A 19168-nucleotide genomic window follows, 5' to 3' on the forward strand; every position below is an offset into this window, starting at 1 on the left:
CCCTATTGCGTCCTCTGCTCCATTATTCCCAGGTTGATTCCACTTTTGGGAGAAGACTGATACAACAAAGGAGTTAAGTAATTCTGCCTTTTCTGCCTCCCCTGCTAATAACTCACTGTCCTCTCCATGAAATGACCCAATCGTTACCTTGATCTTCCTTTTGTTATGGACATAACCAAAAAACCCTTTTTTGTTGTTTTTAACTTCCCTGGCTAGCTGGAGCTCATTCTGTGCTTTAGCCTTCCTGACTTTCTCCCTACATGTGCCGGCTACTTGTTTGAATTCCTCTTTGTTGATTTCTCCCTTTTTCCACTTCTTGTACATGCCCTTCTTAAATCCTATCTCAACCAAAAGTTCTTTAGACATCCACCCTGGTTTCTTCAAACCTCTACATTTTTTTACTCCTCATGGGAATTGATTGAAATTGCGCCTTCAATATCTCCCTTTTTAGAATTCCCCATCCTTCATGTACTCCCTTCTCATTCAATATTCTCACCCACAGGATCACACCCAGTAGTTCCCTAATTTTATTGAAATCATCTTTCTTAAAGTATAGAATACATGTTTGACTATTTCTTGCTTCTCCTTTCTGCTGTATAACAAACTCCAGGAGAACATGGTCACTCCCACCCAAAGATCCCACTCCTTCTACCCCATAAACCAAGACATCATTATTGGTTAAGATCAGATCCAAAATGGCTGTTCCCGTTGTCACTTCTTCCACCTTTTGGACTATGAAGTTGTCTGCAAGGGAAGTGAGGAATTTGTCGGACCTAGTTGTTTTGGCAGAGTTAGCATTCCAACAGATGTCAGGATAATTGAAATGTTTTTTGAATATTTGGACTTCTGTTCCAGGAAAGCATAATCTAACTCTTCAGTCTGGCTTGGGGGATCTATAATATACCCCCACAATGACATCACTATTTTTCTCCCCCTTAATTTTTACCCAGATGGTTTCAAGCTGGGTTCCAGTGTTTAAGTCCTGGATCTCCTCGCAGGTGTAATCATCCCTAACGTATTCATGATATTCACATTTTGTGACTAAGGTTCTCAAATGACAATTGATCAATGTGCGACTTCCAAAGCCAAAGTGAAATCATTCTGCTTTTTTTTTTTTTAAGTAGCAGCTTCCTTAGAGGAAACTAACAGCAGAATAGCACAAGGGGAAAGAAGACACTAGAGTCATGCCTATTGTCTTCACATCTCTGAGCAACCTGCACTAGCTTAGTAAAAACACATTTTGCTCCAAGAAAATGGTGAATTTTTTGCCCACAGATGTGTGGTCACGCATATAATCTTGTCACTACCCTTTAGATATAGGGTTGCCAGCCTCCAGGTACTAGTTGGAGATCTCCTGCTATTACAACTGATCTCCAGCCCATAGAGATCGGTTCACCTGGAGAAAATGGCCGCTTTGGCAAATATGGCATTGAAGTCCCTCCCCTCCCCAAACCCCACCCTCCTCAGGCTCTTCCCCCAAAACCTCCCGCCGGTGGCAAAGAGGGATCTGGCAACCCTATTTAAATAGAATATGAGATTGACGGAGGTGGGTGAATTTTATCTCAGACAATCCCCCTATAATATTAAAAACATTACCACAGAGTACCAATCCCAAAAGAAGACAGACAGTATCTCACTTCCTGTGGAACTTCTTCAAGCACAAAAATCAACCTTTGTGCCTCACTTTCCTAAATTGTACCTGGATTCACCACTGTCTTCCCAATCATGTATACGTTATAGTAGATGTCCATAATAACATGTGAATATTGGTAATCCCAGGCGATGCAGATGGATGTTGGCTGTCACTTAGTGCCTGTCAGCATACACTGGGATATATCTAAATTTGAGGGAACCAATACTTACTTTCAGACAGTCATGAAATTAATCTGAGATTGTCAACATTCATCAACATTTGGACATTCATTACAACATAGTTATGGGCTCAGGGCCCAATGTACTCAGCAGCATTCTGATCAATGAATACAGCAAAAAATAAATAGCTGAGCCATAGTGTATGCATTCTGGAATATGCTTTCTAAGACATGGGGGTTAAATCCTTATTATAATTTTAGAAATTAAGGAATTAAGCAGGAAATTGTACAATGGATGCTGTAGTTCTGAATCATTTCTACTTGTATCTCGGTCCACATATTATTATGCCTGTGGTAAAGTGCCTGCTTTACATGCAGAAGGTCCCAGGATCTCTAGTGGATGGTACTTCGGGGCATGCCAAAAGGCAAGGGGGTGACAGGGAGGGCCCTTCAACCGCATTGCTCACTTATTTACAACTGACCAGGCAATGGCACTGTGTTGGCAAATAGCACTCCAAGTTTCTGCTTCTGCGTAGTGCTGAAATCTGGTGGAATCTACTGGAAGTTTTAGTAAATGCACCACCAGAACTCTAGTCAGACCAGTATACCACATTTCAAAAAACTGTCATTACCACATGTGTTTTTGTCTGATTGTCATTTATTTCAAGTTTGCTTGTGAGTCCTGAGAGATGTTTCCTCTCAGCAGCAATTTAGTGCAAAGATGCATAGGTGAAATGGCTGAAATGTGGAAGATACATTGTGCAGCATACTAAGGACAACAGAATTTGCATTACAACTGGACGAATCAACTTGGTCAGGTAATGAATCTTTGCTTCTCACGTGTGTGTGTGTGTAAAGTGCCATCAAGTCGCAGCCGACTTATGGCGACCCCTTTTGGGGTTTTCATGGCAAGAGACTAACAGAGGTGGTTTGCCAGTGCCTCTCTCTGCACAGCAACCCTGGTATTCCTTGGTGGTCTCCCATCCAAATACTAACCAGGGCCGACTCTGCTTAGCTTCTGAGATCTGATGAGATCAGGCTAGCCTGGGCCATCCAGGTCAGGGCTCTCACTTATGTATGCTTTACAAAAGATTAAAGTTTGGCTCAAGAGTTGTTATTTGCAAGGCCATGGGTATGTTGCTTACTTGAAAAAAAGCAGTACCAAATGTCTTTACCATTCACTATGTCATTGATTGCCAACATCTAGTTGCAAAAAACTTCAGCGATCACCAGCCCAAGTCATTACACAGTCATTACTGCAGTGAATAAAATTGACTATTCCTGCTCTGTGTTGAGAAAGATGATTTTGAACATTTTGAAGTTTATTGGCTATCAAAAGACAACTATGTGAGATGCTTTTATGACCTTTTCGACACTGCTGTAGAGATTTTTGAAGACATGAATGCTTTGCTCAGGGATGAACTTAAAGAGATGAGGCATGACATCGCTTATTTATCAGACCGTTTAGCTAAGTTCAATTAAATGAATTTGCAGTTGCAAGGAGTTGCAATTTTATTAAGGCCAAAACTGTCACCTCTATGTTTATTTCCAAGTTAACTCTATTCAAACACAATATAGGCTGATGCAAGCTATCCCAGTTTCTGAGCTTTTCTAAGCTAGACGAGAAAGATGGGATACAAGATGATGATCTGCAAGTTTTTGGGGACCATTTATATATGCTTCATGAAGATATACCTGAACAATTTGAGGAACTTTTGATGGAAATTCCAGATTGGGTGATAAATCAATTTTCAGATGCTGAGGAAGTTGGGGTAGTGGCAGAACTAATTGAGCTACAAAATGACAGTGAGCAGAAGCCAAAGTTTAAGAAATTGTACCAAGAGTTTTGGTTATAGAAGGAAATTTCTGATTGGTATCCTGCACTATGGACAGTGGTTAAAAAGTTCCTTGTTGTATTTCCAGCATCCTATTTGGTGGAATGTGGTTTTAGTGTGGTCATCCAATTTTAGTAACTCTAGGTTAGTAACTCTAGGTTACTAAAGTTGTGATTTAAGACTCCTGCTAAGTTACTTTTTAAACCAAACGTTGGGAAACTGGTTTTATTTCATCAAGTCCATTTGTTGTATTAACAATGGACTGAACAATGAAGTAGTTACTAAATGTGGTATGTAGGGTTATTGCTAAATGACTATGAGACATTGAGAAGCTGGATCAAGTTCATCAATTTTGTTGAATAAATTAAACTAAAAAGTTTTAATTGGATTTTGAATAAATGTGCCATTAATTGGTATTGTTTTGAATTTTATTGTTGTTATCTTCCTTAGTGGGCTGTGCAAACCACTATTCTGAATAATGCTTTTGATAGGATAGGGGGCACTGGGGATGAATTTATAGAACCAAGCGGGCAGTGGCCCGAAAAAGTTTGGGAACCACTGATGAAGTATCTCAAAGAGCAGGACTGTGAAAGAACTCTGTGTCACATTTAGAGAGTAGACCATATTGGACTTGTTGGGCCTATGATCTGATGGAGTACAAACCAGTTTTGCATATTGCTCACGTTATATAGCTAGGGAAGCAACTAAAAGTAGGCAGGGCATTGCAGAAGACTAATGGCAATTATGCAGATTGTGTGGGGAAAGAAAAGTCAGCTGCTACTTTTCTACTCCCCAAGTTTTCAGGATTCACTCACTGCATAACTGACAAATTGTGATCTATATACTGTACAGTATAGCTCTTACATGGCACTTTCCATCTATGGGTGGCAAGCTTTTTCACTTTTTCTTTTTTAAAGGATGGACTTTATGTTTAGGGTAACTGAAAAAACAAATGGGACACCATGAAGTCTGAACAAGAAATACATGGCGAAAACTGGACCAGGACACAGTCTTTATGAGCCTTGGCCTAGAGCTCGGTCCTTCAGATAAACTTGCTTCTTGTATTTCTGGCATATAGTGCAGTGGATGAGAAACCAACCTACAAATTAGGAATGCCTTGGTTCAAATCTCACCTCAACATGTGGCCTTAGGTAAGCAGCAGCCCAAGTAGCTACATCTGCAAGATGCAGAAGATAATACCAACATACCTGACAGGGCTGTTGAAGGATTACAACAAGATTATGTTTGTGAAGTACAAATGTTATATAGCCTTATTATGAAAAATAACAACATTAAACTGTCCTTTGGTTTCATCCTATCCCCTAGGCAAGTATGATCATTTACTGATGCATCCTTCATTTTGCCACAGTATGGAGGCAAAACCAGTTATTGTTTGAGGATTTCTATTTCAGTTGCATCAGCTCTGCAGAGCTCCAGTATCTGGGCCTCTGGACTGGGACATGAGAGGGCTCCTCTTTCTCCCTTGGTCCTTGTAACATGTGTGATTTTTGGAGACTGCATGGTTTGTATTAAACTTTAGGCAACTTTTAAGACAGGAACATAAACAAACAAACAAATAAATAGCAGTCAGAGCTACTTCTAAATTATTGCCTTAATGATCTGGGCAGGAAAGTAAATTCATGTGGCTAGCTAAATGGTTTTGACACATTGCTGGAAACTCCCCCAATCATTCTGGGCATACAAACCAACTATTGCTTCAATCTTTTTTATGACTGCAATTTGCAAAACAAGGGAGGTGCTTAATGACAAGACTAAATATTTGAAACTACTAGAGTTAAGCATACAACAAGGATTGCTGCTTCCCATGCAATTTTCCACTTTGCTAACTTTAAGATACGTTCCCCATCTAATTTCTCATTTAAACACATTAAACAGTGAGCCCTGTTTCTCATAACAGATTGCAACTTAAGGGGCAAGTTATTTATAAGATGAATAACTCTATGGAAGCTGCACACCTTCAGTCAAAGAGAAGAGTCTACCTGTTCTGGATATGAACATTTGAGGGAAGGGCCTCAATGTGTTTTATGGTCTGATAGAAGACATGGATATTAATTCTGAATTGCATGTCAAAATTATATTTTACTTGTTTCGGTAACATATGCTAAAGACAGGGCTGTGATTCACAGTCTGAACTGTAGACTCAGTCTCCACAGAGCATGTTGAGTAAACGGAATACACTCAAAACCAGCAATGTGACTGGAGGCGAGATGCTGAACTGGCTAGGAAGGGTGCATGATCTATTCTCAGCAGAGCTGTACTAACAAAACAGAAGCATCCACAAACCAAATATAATGTGGCATTCAGGACTTGCATTACTAGCTGCCAACCCTAACCCACTGCTGCTCATTTGGAAAAACAATTGGAGAAGCTGAGTACGGAAAACTAGGTGCAAAAAAGAAACAAATGAAAACGCAAAAGACAGTTGCTGGCTCAATGGTGAAGATGATGAAACTGGTCAAGGAATACCTAATGCTAGGGATTCATGAAATTTTCAGCCATACTTGAGAAGAAACAGCCTCCTAAACCTTGGCAATGTGGAAAGGAATACAAGTGACAAGCATCAATTTTGCATTTGAGGATCTAAAACCAATTCCCTTGTGCCTCAGCACAGTCGGACAGTCAGTCACACTCCATTATTGAGGTCTCCAGTGGGTGGCTCTCCTGCTCTGCCAGGCTGAGTTAGAGAAGGCCTTCAAAAATTAATTGGAGTACTAATGCAAAATCTTCAAAGGGTTAATGTACTGCAGGGAATCATAATCATACAGTGCTTGTTGAGATTCAACTTGGCCCTCAAGCCTACAACACTTACACATGAGTAACTCCTACTGGCCTCAGTGGGAACTCATCACCAGTAAGTGTATGTACAATTAAAACCAGGGCCTCTTTTTTGGATAAAATGGCAGTGTAGTTTACAATAGTCAATTGACTCCTTCCAGAAGAGTACTGTGGGTCCTTGCAGAACAAGAAGCCATATTGAATTTGACAGGCTCAAGTTGGGGGATGGTGGATGTTGTGCTATGGATCCAGACATTCAGCAGTGCTCTGTGCTAATAGGTCTACTCTTCCAAACCAACCACGGCTATACTTTGACTGCCATGCTCCTTCGAGTCGACGATAACCTATAATATCAACTCAACAATGCATGTTCTACAACTACGTCTACTGCTACCAGTTACGACTACTACAAGTGCATGCATTTAGTTCAGTCCCACAGATACATAACACTCTAAGAACAGGCAAGGGGGATGTGAGATGTTTTACGAACGACAAGTGTTTTGTTTTATTAAGTAAGGGGAAAGTAATAAGAAACCAAAAGAGAGAAAGTGTACTAAAATAAACAAACAAAAACATAAAAATAAAGAAGAGACATTTTTCAAGAGTTGGAATATGAGTTGTTTCTTGAACCGTTTCGTCTGAACAAGCAAAAAAAACATGCAACCAGCTGCTACTAACAAGAAGCTGGACACAGAGAGAGGATTAATAGGTGTGGACAAACCTTCCTGCTGAGCGTGCTCAGAAGAGTGTTTGAGAGGAGTGCTCGTCCCAGAGCAAGAGAGGCCGGAGAGAATGCCTCAGAGACACCCTCTCTCACAGCAGCCCCAACCAAGCAAGAGAGAAAACAACAAGAACATAACTGCTCACACTCACCATCCAGGTCAGTAGCTCATGTTATGAGATGGGTTACATCCGGCAAGTATAAAGGGCAGTAAGGAATGGCAGGTTTCAAAAGGAGCAGAGGGGCTGGCCAAAGCCGTGGGGAGGGGAGGCTGTGGGCTCTTTTGGGCTTCACTACTGAGTGCCTACAGATGGTCAACCAGGGCCAGGCAGCAGAATCTCTGGCCCTTTCAGTCTTGAGTGAGGAGGGAGAAAAAGGCATCAAGCCTCTGGCAAAGGAACAGGCTGCCAAAGTCTGTCTTCTGTTGTTTTTTTGTTTGTTTGTTTGTTTCGAATGGAACCCTGACATGACTTTCCCAAGTGAAAGGAAATAAGCAAGTGACATTTTCAAGAAAATGTGACGTAGGCCCAGTCCAGCCATCTTATTAGGTAGTGATCTGATAGGAGCAGGTGCCCACCTCTCCTGTACACATGTGGTGCTCCATGACGGAGCTTGTACACATGATAGCTCTATTTATGCTGCTCTTCCTTACCCTTTTTTAATGGACAGAACTGCATGAGTCAGAACATTACATCATGCACAAATGTCCACATGAAAAGTTCTCTTCACATATTCCTTAGGGCACATGGAAGAGCAGTGGTGCATACACCCAATCCTCTATCCAGTGGAATGGATCACAATCCTGGTAAATGTCTGAACTGAGCCATGGGGGGGGGGAATCCTCAAAATATGTCAGAGAAAATATTCATCCCAATCCAATGGTATCTTGATGGCAAAGGATGGTGAGGTACAGATTAATTGTTCCCTTGCTTGCAAATTAATTGGCAAGTGCAAAGGGATAAATGCACAGATCTGATCCCTCCACTCAAGTGAGCATGGAAGCTGGCATATACAGGAGCTCTGGACATGCTCAGGATGGGACATAAATGTGAGGCAGATAGTGAAATTGTCTCAGATGGGTTTGTTACAAAAAGTAGACTATCATGCTAATGCCACTCAGATTCTAATTCATTCAAAATGATAAGCAAAACATTTGCAAGGTGGCTGTAAAAGGTTTATATTATGCAAATAGATATAGTTGCTTGGTGAATGGAGTGATTTTAATTGGCTTGGTCTAAAACACTGCATAGGCGATACAATGATTTGGGAGAGGGATTCAAAATGGTTCAAGATGATCTCTTGATTATTGTTGGAAAACTAACAATCTTCTGAGTTTCACAGACTCTTTCTATCAGTCAAGGAATTATTTCCGTTCCAAAAAGTAGTACTGCAGAATACAAGAGATGAACCATTCTGGAACCCATGTGATTTATTTTAGACTAGTAAAGCCAAAGTGGTCCCCACCCAGGATCCCTGACCTGGTCATGTAAATAAAACTCTTGTCACTAAAACAAACTGGATTCTCTCTCAGAACAGCGACCACCATTTTCTGGACTTTTTTTTTCTCCTCTAGGGTGAGATTTACACAAGGAATGCCTGGCATCTCACCTTCAGGCTTAAAGAAAGCGAGCTGAGTGTAAACTTCCATCAAATATTGCTACATCTTATATGTCTTTCCAAAAGATTTGCCTCTAGGAATTGTCCTTGCCTCTTAAGGTGTGGGCAAACATAACATCAGAACTGCAATGCACGTTTCCATTTTAGCAAAGAGATTGCACAGGGCCTGATTTTTAGACCAAGTCTGGAACTTTTATGTTTACTTCCAAAGTTAAAGCCTGGGCCTGAATCCTGTGAGTTTTCCAAATCGCCCCTGGCAGAATTCCCTCTATCCAGTAGTTTTACATGGAACTATTTTGATCTTAATCTAGAGATCCAGAAACATGCTGGCAGGATGAACACTAATGATGCACTTGTTGGTTCTACCACCACTCCACTATTGGAAAGAGGGATTATGCAGAACCCATCTATGCCCTATAATATTTTCAGCAGGGAGAGATCCACAAATGCTCACTGAACAAAAGGATGTTTTGCAATTGTACATTACACCTTTGTGCTCCTTAAGACACAGAGGCGACTAGGTAGTCACTTAAGTGATCTTGCCGATGCGCTCTGAGCAACAGGGCTCTAATCAATGACAAATGAAGCCAATTACTGCCATTTGAAGTGCACTGGGCATCCCCCCTCCCTGCTGATAATGAATCAGACCTGAGCACTGTTAGCATGAAGCTGATTGTACTCCGTTGCTCCTGAAAACAATTCACTATCACTGCTGATCCCCTTGGATGGAAATGGCTGCAAATGGAGCACCATGCCTGAGCAGAACAGGCTTCCTGGCCAAGGGAGGGAGGCGGCTTCTGTTTTGCAGAGCTCAATGCACACTTTCTTCCTGCTAGGGGGTGTCCACCTGGGGATCCTTTAAAAGCACAGAAGGCATAGCAGGTGCCGTACTGCTCTTTAAACTTGCCATAAATGTTTGTGTTAATTTTGGGTTAGCTTTCGTTTTGTACCACATTAATTTGTTCTTTTTAAAAACAGATTTCAAATAATAGTAAAGAAAAAAAACAACAAAATTATATCAAGCAGAGAAAATTGGCTGATGGTCAGTTCAGTTGTAACGGACACCAGAAGCACTCTGATTAAAACAGGACAACAGTGAAGGCAAAGTTACTTTGGCAGAACCCTCAGCCTTTTCTTGGGAAAAGTGTCATCTTTATTTAAACTAAAGCCATATGGGGAAGGGATGTGGGAAATTGTCCATTCTTCCTCAAATAATAAATGAAATCAGTTTGTTTGAAAGACAGAAAAAAACACAATATAAAGGAAAGTAAAAGTAATCCCATCATTGTCTGTCAAATCACCCCTTGGACTTTCCCCCGTGTATCACAACATTACAACTGCTACGGATGATCCTTTGTAGCCCCGCAAGCAGTGCCAGTTTGCATGGAACGGAGTTTACTTTGGACTCTAGAGAATTCAGGCCTTCCCCCAAAGTCTACTGGGGCATCAGCTCTTGGCAGCCCTCATCACTTTTGTTCCCTTGATTTGGTTCCACGAGGCCTGGCTAGTGTGTGTGGAAGCTCCACACGGAAGACCCACCTTCATCATGAGGGAGCTGTAAAAAGCAGCGACCATCACATTTTTTGCTATGTGTCTGGTGCATCCAATGAGGTGGGGAAATTTGGGCTTAAAACTAAAGTGTCCAACTGGATTCTTCATCCCATCGTGCCAAATAACCCACACAATATTAGCAAGAAAATACACAATATCCACACAATATTAGCAAGAAAAAAATGGCTGTATAAATGCACAAGACAGTAGGTAGTGCTGAGCAAGCAAAAAAGACTGGGGGCAATTAAACCCCCTGAGAAAGTAGCCCTTTGCCCTTGGGGTTCAGCATTGGTGTAGCGTAACCAAGCCAGAGGCCAGCAAGCAAACATAGCCAAAGAAGAGGCACTGGCAAGTCTTTACAGCCCACTCATGATGGTCTCAAATGCTTCAATATGCCAAAGCACTAATTTGTATTTTCCTCAGCTGAAATCCTAGGGAAAGAACTAATTGGTAAAAAGAATCTTACTTCTTTGGCAGGAGGGGCCCTGAGATGTGGGAAAGAAGGAACTGGAGAAGGTTGTGCTTTGTTTTTTTGAATAGGTGGACTCAAAAAAAGAGTTAACATTTCTCATGAAACTTGGCTGGGCGTTTGCAGCAGGTAACAAAAGCTGAAACAACATCTATGCTCAAGGAGCTTTAAATGGTATCTGAGCTCTTTTGAAAGTGCCTGGAAAAGGCTATGCTCTTCAGAAGAGCTACTCTAATCTATCCATGGTGTAATGCTCATTGGCATTCTGAAACTATTTTGGTCTTCTCGTGACAGCTCAGGTTGGACATTATATCAAAGTATTGGTTTGTGCTAGCTATATTTTAGAAACCAAAATGTGGCTTGAACTGACAGATGTGCCATGGGAACAGAGCTGCTTGCTTTCATTGTGTATCTCTTGGCTTCATGTCTTCATTCCCATCACCTCAGCCTCAGCCTCTAGAACTATGATGGGTTAATGTAGATATCAAGGCAAACCACAGCTGGCACAAGCAAATCCACTTCAGAACATGGTTTTGGCCTCTAGTTTGGTGGCCAATTGTCAATTTAGAGATTACGCCAAACTAGATAAACCATGCTTCAGCATGAAGTGTGAATTCAGAAGCAACTGGAGAATGAGAGGGAGAACTCAGACCTTTTGAGCTGTCTATTGTGGTGACAATCTGAGTCCAGCTGACCAGATTTTCAGCTTGACAATGCATGCAATGAGGTGGGAAACAAAGTCATACTGCTCCTCCTACCCTACATATTGCAGCCCTCATTCACATTAGCTAGATTTGGATTACCACAGTTAAGGGACAAAGAGAAATACTCTACATTTTAAGGTTTTCTTGCCAGTGACATGGCAAAACATGTCTGAACTGTCTGAACAACAAAGCTGTTGCAAGAATCACTGATCTGGAAATGGGAGCCCAGAATACCTTTGGTAGATCACATTTAGAAACAGTATCTTATATCCTGATCCTAAACTCAGCATTTGGAACCCTTGATTTCTTGAATGGATTTGTCAATTTAAAAGCCTGTATGCCTCAGGCTGGAGTTTTTTTGAGAGGGACATAAACACAACATCTGTCTCAAGTATAAAAGTGGTAGATGCAGCTTGCTGCTCCAGCAGTTGAGTGCTTAACTCAGGAGGAAAGAGTGCATTGTTAGCCCAGTGCAAACTGTTGAGAAATGAAAACTTGTATCATCCTTCCTCCCCTTTTTTAAAGGTCCACCCTTCAACTCCTCTGCTTCAAAAGCTCTGTCTGTCGTACCCCCTACCAGCTGCTCCGAGTCTCATGGCCTCTGCTTGGAATGTTTGCTTTTATTTGGCAGGTTTCCCAAAGATAAGCATGAGGAAGATCAGAGAACATGACGGAGAATTGCAGCCACATAGAATACCGACAGAGCTTTTACCTGCCCCTGTATTCTGAGGGTATGCCATGTAGCCGCCTCTTCCACGGGCCCCCCTACCTGATCCTCTTGCTGCCGCCACTGCTGCTGCTGCTACTGGTCCATAGGCTGCTGCTGGAAAACCTGGGTGTGAGGAGAAACAAGAAGGGTCAGAGGGCAGATGCAACAAACAGCCACAAGCAAAAGGCACAACCATGTGTATCCAGCTGCAGTGAGCTGAGGTCAAACTGTGGGGGCCCAGCTGTCAGACTGCACAACCCGCATTAGTCGTACCAGGGACTTTGCTAGCCCTCTGAACTGGGAGGGCTCAGGATGAAACAATCTAGAACTAAATGCACAATCTCGAAATGCCAAATGTGCTATCAGCATGTGGGGATTGCATTTCGGAATGCTTCCCTCTGTTAAGAAATCACATCGTATACACAACTTGAACATCAGACTGAACGGGTCAGCACAGCCCTCTGTCAGCAGTTCTAGTCAACTACATTCAAGGAGTATGAACATGGAGAGGGCATCCAGAAATATGACCTCCACCTGCCCTTTGAAGGAATATAGTCCAGAATTCGACCACCTCAGTCTATATTTTATGGATCTGCAGAATACGTGAAGCTGAGTGAGGTGGTGGACTCCTGAGGTGGCAGAATGAAGCAATCCATTGCAGGTTGCAGATGGGGTATATCATTGTTGAATGCTTGCTCATATGAAAAAGCAGCAGCACACGAGTTCAAATCCAGCCTGCTCCCATGTTCTGCCACTTCATTCTGCTTCATGAGTAGACTGGGTCGTCATGGTGGATGAAGCCAAGTTTGATTGGCAGGAGCGTGAACCAACGGATTCCGATGGAAGACTTCAAGTGTCCTGAAGGACAGCCCTTAAGTGTCAGACTTTTGCACAGAAGGATTCCTCCACAGAGCCCACTATAAGGAGCGGAAGCTTCTTACTCGTTTTACTGAGGCTTGCTAAAAAGTGCTGCTCCCTGGGGGCCTGGGCTTCAAACGAATTAATTCATCCCCCATTTAAATTTACTGCCGCAGGGACCAAAATGACCTAAGCTGTTTGCACCTAACAATTTTAATATCATTGTCTGCTATGCTAAGGCACTCACTTTTCACTGCTTTCACATTTATGTAAATATAAATTCCAGTGGGGGAAACCACTTTAGCCCTGTTGCAGCAGAAACAGAAGGAGGGTCCTTGTGGCACCTTAGTGACTAACAAAGCTTTTGGGGCAGAGCTCTTATTATTTTTAAGGTGCCACAGGACAATTCTTTAGTTTTCCTGTTATGGAAAGGAGCTCTCCCCCTTCCCCAGGTGAAAAACAGGCTGCACACCTGTTCTCTGGAACAACCAACCTGGCTTCATTTTCACTGTACATTTAAGCAAGCTCCATTGTCTTTCTTTCTATTGAGCTTGCCTTGTGGACCATTGAAATGTGGTTAAAACAAGATCCAAGGGTGGTTAGATCTAAATTCACAGCTGTACCATTAAGGTCCTACTTCTTTGCTTTTGCCCTTGTCTAATTACATGAAATGGAATAAACAAGGATTGCACATTGTTTGCTTGCAAAAGGAAGGGAACATGGGTAACTTACAGGGGAAAAACTGTGTGGTTGCTAAAGACTATAACTGCCCTGCATTGAGTCAGGAGAAATAGCTGGAGAAACAGACGACATTTTAGATCAATCATAAGTGCTTCTTAGAAAATGCCGAGGAGACCAGAGCTTATATTAACTCAACCTCAGCTAAGAATCAACTTCTGATTTATCTGAAATGGGTGTATATATTTGTGCATGTGACATGAAAAGTCTGGAGGATTGTGACCCAGCTTAGAGACAACACCCAATCATGCTTTGGTGCTATATGAACAAACCTTTAAGGAGCCTGAGGTTCACTCCCACAATATTTCCACCAACTCCACTCTTGCTCCATGAGCTAATCTGAATTTTCTGGGATTTGGGAACAACACAACTTGCTGTTACATCGGAACTGGCAAACTTTGGGTTACGTGAGCCCTGTAAACCAGGTTTCTCAGGTGGGAAGAAATCAGAGTTAGGAATTCTGGTTTGTAGGGTTAACAGAAACCATAGTTTGCTGGTTTGCCTGTAATATTAGAATATGGTTTGCTGAAAACCCAGAAATATCTACTTAGCTCACGAGAGATGGATGAAGGGGCCAACAGCAGGAATGCACCTCAGGCTCCTTAAAGGTTCATCTGTGGAGCAACAAATCATGATCTGGCTTTATAGCCAAAGCAGGCTACATTATATTTTCCTGCCTGCTTTGCAGACTGACATAAAGGTCAGCAAGGGGAGTGGAGAAAAGCTTACACATTCAAGATGTCTCAGGGACAAAGCTGGACAATCCTTCTGAGGAGCAGACCATCTTCTTGTTCTGTGCATTTCAATCTGCTGAGCGCTATCAGTCACTAATTTTAGGTTTCAAGAGTTCCCCCAGAATGAACAGGTACTTAAGGCTCCTTCACTTTTTTTTCTTTTAAAAAGAGACCCAGATTCTGCAGATAAAGTTAGGATAATTGGTTTTGTGGACCTCATGAATTTAGGTACCATTCTCTTCAGGGAGATAACGGGGATGGAGGGAGGTGTTTTCTAATGCAAAAGAAACACCAGACACTGGCAGGTTTCAGCTGTAAAAATGTGTGACCTTGATTATAACAAATGGATTACCCAAGAAGAGCTGGACTGCCCATTACTACCTTGTACCTAGAAAAGCAAATTGGGTGTTTTGTCTAGCTCTCCTGTATGGAGATGTAGCCTTTCTGCTCCTTAAAAATGACACTTTCAAAGACACTGCAAGGTAGCTGTTTCCTCACTGCAGGGTAAAGGAGGGACAGTTTAGCGGTACTAGAGAGCCAGTGTGGTGTAGTGGTTAAGAGCAGTGGTTTGGAGCAGTAGAGTCTGATCTGGAGAACTGGGTTTGATTCCCCACTCCTTCGCATGAGCGGCGGAGGCTAATCTGGTGAACTGGATTTGTTTCCCCACTCCTACACACGAAGCCAGCTGAGTGACCTTGGGCTAGACACATTCTCTCAGCCCCACCTACCTCACAGGGTGTCTGTTGTGCGGAAGGAAAGGGAAGGTGATTGTAAACCGGTTTGAGTCTCCCTTAAGTGGTAGAGAAAGTCAGCATATAAAAACCAAGTCTTCTTCTTCTTCTTCTTCTTCTTCTTCAGAATACCCGACTTCTGGCCAGCCTGAGAAGTTCCATCTGGATGGAACTTGTAGAATATTCCAGAGCCAAACTAGTCATGACAGGGCAACCACAATGTTCTCATGTCTGCTCTCTTTATATATAAAGTGGAAGGGGTATGTATCTAATTTTTACAGCGGGAAGTTTGTGTAAGTCTCACCCCCTTTACCTCACTGTGTACCATCACTGCAGGCAGCTTTCACTCAGCCCATCTCTGATACTGGAAGTGAGCCAGGCTGAGGAGAAAACCGAAGCAGCAGTTTTGAGGTAAAGTGGAGGAGGGGCAGGGTTCATTTCCCCTCACACAAATATTTCTTTTTTAATAAACTGACACATACCCCATTCCCTATTTTAAACATGAATGGGACAACATGTGACTGAGGAAAGATGACTGCCTGCATCACACCTAGCTTGACCTTCAGGGCAGGTTGGGGAGGAAGGCAGTAAAGCAGACCTATGTTTGTACATGCCGACAGCTCAGAAAGTGTAATCTCTCGGTCCAATGCATTTGGGGCTCAAAAATATGGCTGAGCCTCTATAAAGGGGAGACCAGGAGGCAGGGAGGTGGGAGCAACGGTTTTTATAAACTCAGAGGGTTCCCCCCACCCTTTCGTTTTTGAGACCAAATTAGCTGGTTGGTAAAATTTTCCTCACTGCGGAGAGAAGAGGCTGCTGGGAAGATTTTGTGTTCTTTGTGAAATTATGACTACCAGTGCTGGTTATGCCAACCATGAGAAAGGGCAAATCTCTAGGCTAGTAACTAAGCAGGTTGTGCTTCATTGTTATGAACGCAACTATAGAAAGGCCCCAAAGAAAAGGATAGGAACAAGCAGAAGAGGACAGAAGAGAGAAATCCAAAGTAGTCAGGCAGCTAGCTCTAGTTCTATCACCGTAGCTACACGTATTGCTACCAGGGAAAAACCGAACAACAGAAGTGATAGGCTAAAGTGTCTCTAAACTACTGTAAAATATCAATTAAGAGAGACATACTTGCATTTAAATATGGTAATAGGGCTGTTGGGGAAAAAAAGATTCCATGTAAATAAATGCAACGCTCCCTCCAGCTATTGTTTGAGCCCATCCCCCCCCCACAGACAACATGTGCACAAACACAGCTAATCACATCCTTATTCAATGCAGAGGTTAACTGGCACACTCTTAAAAGCTGGCATTTAATGGTTACAAAAGGCTGGGGGGGGGGGGGAAGAGAAATGCCTCACAGTGCCAGAGCTCAACCAAGTGCACAACCTGACACCTTTCCAGCACGCAAGTGTTTACTGCAGCATTACTCTGTGGGGTAGACCAACATAACCTGTTTGCCAGGGTGTGGGGAAACCTGATGCACTTGCTCATAAAGACTAATGGTCACCACCCTCCAAGTGGTGCCTGGAATTTCCCCAGCATTATAACTGATCCCAGTTCCCCAGGAGGAAATGGCAGCTTCAGAGGGTGGCATCACTCCCCACGGAGCTTCCTTCCTTCCCCAAACTGCCCTTTTCAGGCAAGCCCTCCAGGAACATCCCCAGCCAGTATTGGCAACCCTACCAGTACTCTAACCCTGGTTGCTGTGTTCTCTTCTCATACTTGCATGTGGCAACAGAAAGGACCACAAGTGACTGAGAAATGGGTGGAGGCATTGGCAGTACATTGTTAGGCTATGTATTGAAGGCAGAGACTGGGGACAGTACAACAGATTGCTTTATAACATAGACCTTTGGTATGATAAGAGAAGAATTTGAGGAGATTTCCCTGGTCCCATCGGTCAGTAACCCACTCCTCAAACTTTGCTAGCCTCCCATGACAAATTCAAGAGATCACAACCAGACATATCCAAAGGAACTTTCCTGTGCCAGGGCCATGGGATGCCTATGGGGGAATCTTCATTTTAACATGCCTTGGATCACAACCTGGAAGATACCCTCAGATCACACAGAAATAGGGACATGGGAGTTCATTGTTTTCAATAGAAGCAGTAGACAGGTAAGGAATGCTGACCCCTCCCACAGGTTAACAACCGGTCTGTTCTCCACTTCATGACACTTTCCTTCTCAGCAAAGCTCCACTATGCTCACTTATAAGACAAGCACAGGAAAGTCTATTATGGACAGCTATATTGTTTTTATGTGATCCAATGGACAATTTCCTTAGTTATATTGCATATCTTGCTGGACCATTTGTGCTAATTGTATAGAAAAACTTTGATTGTGTTTCCCTTTAATTCTTGTATATATGTTCACTTCTTGCACTTACCTGCACTCTTATAAATTTATCTTTTGTTAACATTACCTTGTAGTGCTGTTTGGATCTCTTCCATTATCTATACAGCACTGAGCCTTCATTCTCTCTAGCTCTACACTTATAAGACAATGGCTTGGAGGAAGGGGTTATGTGGAACTAGCAAGCAGGCTGGGGGACGGTTCTGGACTGCATGTACGCATTACTTTGGCTGTTGAAAACACAGATTATTTATTTATTTATTTCAAAATTTACCCCGCCTCCAATCCCCTGTGGCTCACTGTGGCACTCTTTCTACACAGTCAGGGCAGATCTCTGTTTAAACACACATATTTGCAGCTACTGTGTCTCAATTTGACCCTCAGAGCATGGGGAAAGCAAAGTCAAACCAGCTCAAGATCTGCTGCTGCACAGAACCTTTGCTGGACCAGCCAAACAAAAAGTATCTGGCAGGAGGAGAGAGAGGAACCAACACAACAGAGGTATTATCTGGAGCCTCAAACCCTCCTGTTCCTGGAGAAGAGATTCCCTCTGGCTCTTTTGTGTGCCTTGCACTTCTAATTGCCTGGAGAAAAACAAGATGCTGAAGCCATTCAAAGGAGCTAAAGTGGATTTAGGTATTCCAATTAGCGTATTTTACGATTAATGTTTTCAATGGGTTCCACTGCTGTCCAAGAAAACCCTGAGGATTCTGATCAATTTCATGCTGCCTTTGTCAGAAAGAGCTAAAGCCCGTATTTGGAGTTCAATTTTTCACAGATAATTTCCCCCCCTGCTTCCTGCATCAATAGGTTCCCTAACTACTTGAGCAGCTGTGTGTGGGAGAAGGACACATCTGCTTTTGAAGCCGATGCCCTAAGGTCCCAATTTAGTGAGCAGCCCTCTGCAAGCCAGTGTTTTCTCGAACATACAAGGGAGACAGGAAGAAAGAAGGCAGAATGGTAGCAGTCAAGCAGCCTATACTTTACATTATTTTTCTAATGATTAAGTCATTTCTTGGTGGATAGATGCAGCGTAGCCGTTAAGAGAATGAGCTGTTAAGAAAATTAACCGAAATTCCTGGTTTAAATCTCGCCTCTTCCATAACTCTCTTGGTGGCTTTAGGCAAGCCACTCTCTATCAGCCTCAGCCTTCCATCTTTACAATGGGCATAACATTGCAGGGCTACCTTACCAGGCTCTTGTAAGGAATACATGAAGCACACTGTCTGTAATAAACGTAATTTCAATTATTTGGTCACACGTGAGTCAGACCATAGGGTGGTATTGTCTACTCCAGGGGTCCCCAACGTGGTGCCGGTGGGCACCATGGCACCCAGCAACACCTTTTCTGACACCCGCCAAGTGTTTTTAGGAAGTGGGTGGGGCCAGGTAGGGCTTTTGCCTAGCAAGGCTTTTGATTGACTATAGGAGATTTCATTGGCTGTGCACATTTTTTTAAAAAATGTTGCTTTGGCAACAGCTGCCACCACAGCACAAGGACCTGCACGTAAGTTAAGCTGTGGCAATTATTTTG

General features: G+C 42.7%; 1 protein-coding gene across 16 annotated transcripts in view; it reads right to left on the bottom strand.

Annotated features, from left to right (window-relative positions):
- MSI2 (musashi RNA binding protein 2) overlaps nucleotides 1–19168 on the bottom strand; it is a 565100-nt gene that overhangs the window by 47116 nt on the left and 498816 nt on the right. For 6 of the 16 annotated variants that reach the window (XM_056864863.1, XM_056864860.1, XM_056864855.1 and 3 more), the window contains one exon: nucleotides 12274–12336. The exons of 2 other annotated variants lie outside the window; for them this stretch is intronic. In XM_056864863.1, coding sequence (XP_056720841.1) covers nucleotides 12274–12336 — 63 coding nt within the window. Of the gene's footprint in view, nucleotides 1–12216; nucleotides 12337–16408; nucleotides 16433–19168 lie in introns of all 16 variants that reach the window. 8 more of the 16 variants (XM_056864848.1, XM_056864851.1, XM_056864852.1 and 5 more) reach the window with 3 other exon arrangements.

Source organism: Euleptes europaea, chromosome 19 (genome assembly GCF_029931775.1).
Source record: "Euleptes europaea isolate rEulEur1 chromosome 19, rEulEur1.hap1, whole genome shotgun sequence".
NCBI classification, from domain to species: domain Eukaryota; kingdom Metazoa; phylum Chordata; class Lepidosauria; order Squamata; family Sphaerodactylidae; genus Euleptes; species Euleptes europaea.